Source organism: Ptychodera flava, chromosome 1 (assembly GCF_041260155.1).
Source record: "Ptychodera flava strain L36383 chromosome 1, AS_Pfla_20210202, whole genome shotgun sequence".
Classification (NCBI taxonomy): Eukaryota; Metazoa; Hemichordata; class Enteropneusta; family Ptychoderidae; genus Ptychodera; species Ptychodera flava.
This window is the reverse complement of record NC_091928.1, coordinates 60,357,600-60,362,976: the sequence shown is the minus strand read 5'-3', so window position 1 is coordinate 60,362,976 and position 5,377 is coordinate 60,357,600. Positions and strand designations below refer to the sequence as shown.

At 40.9% G+C, this 5,377-nt stretch overlaps 1 protein-coding gene across 1 annotated transcript; it reads left to right on the top strand.

The window, feature by feature from the left end:
• Positions 1-4,640, top strand: LOC139146292 (uncharacterized). Its single transcript, XM_070717703.1, has 4 exons — positions 1-275; positions 1,186-1,329; positions 2,281-3,789; positions 4,393-4,640. The coding sequence occupies exons 1-4, from the start codon at positions 50-52 to the stop codon at positions 4,638-4,640; spliced, it is 2,127 nt and encodes a 708-aa protein (XP_070573804.1). The 5' UTR covers positions 1-49.
• The last annotated feature ends 737 nt before the right edge of the window (positions 4,641-5,377 follow it).

Below are 5,377 nucleotides of genomic sequence, written 5' to 3'. Positions count from 1 at the left end.
AATATAATCGTCATCAAGGTGAAAGTGTTCATTGCATGACGTCATCACAATGAACCCACAACAGATGATGCAGATGATGCAGATGATGAAACCAGTTCCAGATGGAGGCTGGGGATGGGTCATCGCTGTTGGATCATCTATTGTATTTTCAATGTGTGTGTCACTCACACAGTCTCTGTCTCCGATGCTACTGACCATACAACGGTATTTCCGAGTCAGTTCCACTGCCGTGTCTGGAATATTCTCTCTTCTTCTCCTCCTTATGTTCTTAACAGGTCAGTTATACAGCTATCTTATTCATTCAAAGTTATTCCAGTTACAAACCAATTGATATACACTGTCTATTAAAAGGCTGTACAGAAAATCTTAACAGTACCTTCGGAACTAATTTCCACACTGATTAAAAAATTCAACAGTTTTCATTGGACTTCGTGATGGAAGTGTTGTTGAAGTTCAAACCAAGATTTCTGTTTCAGTCGCTCAGCAGAAAGTATGTGCACAAGTGTGGGCCTCACAAGGCTTCGTTTCACAATCAGAAAGAAACATTTTTAACATAAATGTAGTGAAGTAAACCTTTCGTCTCTCTGCTTCTTGATATTACACCGGACCGGCTTTAATTACTGTCATGACAAAACTAGCGTTATTCACAAACTTGTACAACATAAGCAAGCTTAACAGCGGTATTTTCAATGGTGAATTGTACTATAGGGACAAGGTGAACACAATGAATGATACTCTAATCTCAGACAATTCTACTAACTACGACTGTTCACTGCCATATGTAACTACCACCTCACAAATATTTTACAACTGCTGGACCGCCACTCAACTTAAAAATGTCCGTACGTTTGGTTATAAACTGACATTAACTCAAGACATGACAAAGCTGGATTTATTATTGTAGGGTAAAGGCCCTCTGTTCAGTGGCCGTTATCTCGTATTCATATTCTGGAAGAGGTCAAAGGTTACAACCAGTGTGTTACCAGGTGAAAGATCACGCCTTAAGTAGGAAAATATTTGATCTCTCGATTAGATGTCGTCGAGGCGTTCTTGCTTGTTACGCTAGATACGAAATAAATTCTAAATTAGTCATTTAAAAAATAATGCAATTTTCCCTAAAGTAAGCAATGCGTTGATCCTAAAGTCGAACCTATTTGAAACTAACTTAAGGCTTCTTTTTGACAGGTAATATTGGAGTCGCGATATCCCGTATACGAAGTCATCGGTCGGCTGTGGTGATAGGGGGCGTCCTTTCATCAGCCGGTTACTTCATCAGTTCATTCGCACCAAGCATTGCTGTTCTGTATCTTACTCTTGGTGTTCTTGTCGGTAAGTTTGATTTTGTAACTCAGACTTTCTCCAAGTCTGTGGGTATATAGGTATCAAAACATAATAAATTGAAGGACTGAACATCAGTAATTTGTCTCGCTAAGTAGTAGGCTGTTGCATAGATGGTGGGGTGAACGCTGCCGAGAGAAGCCAAGCGTCTGGGGGCCAATCTAGTCTGCATTATACAATACATTGATCAAGTTTTGTGCATTTTGTAAATATTTTAACGACTTAAGACTGTGTTTATCCTTTTTGTTGTAACAAATATGAACTTACATTCTACCGTAAGGATTTCTACCATATTTTATGTTATTGAGTGCAAAGCCATGTGGAGTATTTCACACGTAATATAAATGTATAAATGAATAAATGAAACAACTGTAACAAAACAAAAACGTGGTTTTAATGACAGTGCCCCGCAAATGTCGGTCTCAGGAGGTTAGAAACTTATATGAAACAGTTATTATGAATTACTGTGAAATGTGCAAAGTAAGGATATCATTTTGGAGATAAACAGAGATAAGATAAAATTTCTAAAATAAAACTTTTATTTAAATTATTGGATTGATTCCATTGGCTAATCTCAAACCTATAACAGAAAGAACTGTAATACATACTCACTGCTAGTTTTCAATCGGGTTCGAACCCACAGCATACGGCATCAGTCGCCTGGCTGAGAGGCCACAGAGAGAACCGCTCGGCTAAATCTCCACTCCCAAAAAAGAGTGGTTCAATACTTCATGATGCAGCAGCCTTTTGTAGAAATTAGGTTCATAAACTTTGTAATTGTTACTCATTTGATATTTAATGTTAAAAGTTAGTGATTTCGCAAAAAGCCTTTATTTAAAAAAAAATGAAAATCGTAAAAACGTTAAGGAAAACATCTGATGGTGACGGTATTATTATTGATGTCCAATAATTGAATTCATTAGAATGTCATTTAACTTACAGGGATTGGATATGGTATTGCATTTGGATCAGCTCTTGCAATCTTTAATGTATACTTCAGGAAGAAGCTTCCCAAAGCCATGACAATTGCTTTAGTCATCGCAGGGCTCTTGCATTTTGTTCTTCCTCCGTTGCTGTCCTTGATTGTTTTAAAATACGGCTGGAAAGGCTCCTTTCTGATTATTGCCGCTTTGAATGCAAATATCTGTGTGTCAGCTGCTTTGTACAGAACACCTGCAAACAAGGGTCCTCCCCTTATGGGTCCTCCACCACCACATGTAATGGCTGCCATGATGGGAGGTCAAATGCCGCCTGGAATGATGGGAGGTCAAATGCCGCCTGGAATGATGGGAGGTCAAAGGCCACCTGGAATGATGGGAGGTCAAAGGCCACCTGGAATGATGGGAGGTCAAAGGCCACCTGGAATGATGGGAGGTCAAAGGCCACCTGGAATGATGGGAGGTCAAAGGCCACCTGGTCCAATGGCAGTACAAAGCCCACCCGGGATGATGTTGGGACAAAGACCACCTGGACCTATTCAAGGTCAAAGACCAACAGGTGCAATTGGTCAACCTGGAATGGCAGCAGGACAAAGACCACCTGGACCAATGAATGAACAGAGACCACAAGGTGTAATTGGAGGGCAGGGTTCGCCTAATGTCGGCAGAGGGCAGGGTCCACCTGGGGTGATGCCAGGACAAAGACCACCCGGGCCAATGGATGGCCAGAGACCACCTGGTGTTATTGGAAGTCAGAGTGCATCTGGTCCTACTGGAGGGCAGGGTCCCTCTGGATTGATGGGAGGGCAGGGTCCACCTGGAATGATGGGAGGGCAGGGTCCACCTGGAATGATGGGAGGGCAGGGTCCACCTGGAATGATGGGAGGGCAGGGTCCACCTGGAATGATGGGAGGGCAGGGTCCACCTGGAATGATGGGAGGGCAGGGTCCGCCTGGAATGATGGGAGGACCAGCTATTGGCATGATGGGAGGTGGTCCACCCATGAAGAAGCCACCCCCTCACGTTATGATTTTAAAATTATTCAATTTCCCCTTGTTCTGTCAATGTCCATTGCTGTTACTAGTGTCAGTTGTAGGTTGTCTATTCAGTATGTTGTTCTATGGTAGCATTTTGCACATGATGCCGCGAGCATTGAGTATAAATCCACGCAGTGGACTTAAGGCAGTCATCTTGGTATCCATCATCGGTTTCTCAACTCTGATTGGCAGAATCTTACAGGGTGTTCTCATGAAGCGTCAGATCGGTAAACCTATGAAAGTAATTGGTATATCTTCCTTCATTTCTGGAGTACTCGGTCTAATATTTCCTCTGGGGAATTTTTATCCTGGTCTGGTCGCCTGCTGTTTCGTATTTGGTGTTTGTAATGGTTTAATACAGGGCTTTACGCTGGCATTTTTGAGAGAGGCAGTAGGACTATTAAATCTGATGACAGCTAGAGCACTGTTCATGATATGGTACGGAATTGGTGGATTTCTAGGCCCACTCGTAGCAGGTAAGGATGCATCTCTTAAAGTGTCACAAAAGGGTCTGTATGCTGTTCAGGCTCTAAACAATGTCATTATCGTCACCAAATCTTGTGTAAATTGCTGCGCAGAATTTCTGATGTCCGTGCCATTAATTTGTGTGCGAACATGATTTTTGTATCAAACCTGTGCAGTTACATCAGAAATGCCAACTGCATAGCAAGTCACCGGCTCATCAAACATAGAGGGCGATGTTGCTCAGTAATTTTGAACGAATGACCGATAGTTCTGGAGATTTAAAAAGTAAACGACAGCAGAAGTACTACAATGTCACTCTGACTACACTGGATAAAAAGCACTGAATCGCATATTATTGTCAAAATTAACATTGTACCGAGCAAGTACATCAATGACGATATGTAACAGAAATTCTGCCATAAGAGAAATTATGTCAGTCGCAATAACAGACGAGTTCCATTGAGTTATAACTCAACATATTTCACAAAGCAAAATACATGAACGCGTCGAAAATAATAAACTTATGTAAAAAGTTAGTAATTCGTTGATCTGTATCTGATATGGACAGGCATCAAGACGCTGTGAATTATAACTTTTGCGTTGTTGACTTACAGGACTAGCCTATGACCATAGCGGTTCCCATATGATGTCGTTTTGCATTCTTGGAGGCTGTTCAGTCCTTGGTGCAGTACTGTGTTTGTTGACACCACGTGTTGCAATGAAACAGAAGCAAATCACTGAAACAATTCAACAGAAAATGCAGGCTGCTATGAGAGAAAGGATGGCCAACGCTGAAAGACCAACTCCGCCTGCAAGAGAAGATGAAAACACAGTTGTAGATGCATGTATTTCATCAGTCTAGTAAATACATTTACTGATTAAACTGTTATTACATTTTCAGACATACCAATTGTTTATTTCACATATGTACACATATATTCCAGTACTGGAGACTTGATTTTGCCCTGTCAGGATAATCAAAATACTGTTAACAAATTGAAACAATAAAATGACTGGTTTCTATAACAACGATGACAATTTTTACGACTATGCTAATTGTTTTCAACGAGTTATTTCACTTTTACAAGCTACAGATAGAAGACCAGAAATTCACTTCATAGTTCTGGTGAAAATAGTACAGACCTTGACTTTTGGTACCTGCATTGGTTCTCGTTCGGTTTAGCTTAGATTTGAAATATTTTTGCATTTTCATTGTATACCTGAATAAAAAATGCAGATTGCTGTGAAAGATGGCTTCAGCATTCTGTGGTAATATAGGGAGTTGTAATCACTAGCTCATAATTTCGATGGACTTGCTCGCGAGAAAAATTAATCACTTGCTAGGCTGACATTGACCTTGGCACCTGTCCAGAGGAATGTACCACTGAATGTTGTAGAATAGGACAATTTAACTCAACGCTACTGTGGTGGCCCATGGGACTTTAATTACAGGTCTTGTGTCTACAGATACAGCTAAAACTTACAGAGAACACTACATTAACCCGTCAAGCCATTTAGCAAAATGCCTGGTGAGACAGGGAGTCTTTGGCCAGATAACAAATAATTGGCGATTAACTTCACTGGTTGGGTACAGCAATT

Excerpts from the sequence above, each read along its gene's own strand:
- LOC139146292 (XM_070717703.1), top strand. The coding sequence starts at position 50 with ATGAACCCACAACAGATGATGCAGATGATGCAGATGATGAAACCAGTT. Across the intron at positions 276-1,185 it reads CCTCCTTATGTTCTTAACAG|GTAATATTGGAGTCGCGATA; the intron begins GTCAGTTATACA and ends TCTTTTTGACAG. Across the intron at positions 1,330-2,280 it reads TACTCTTGGTGTTCTTGTCG|GGATTGGATATGGTATTGCA; the intron begins GTAAGTTTGATT and ends TTTAACTTACAG.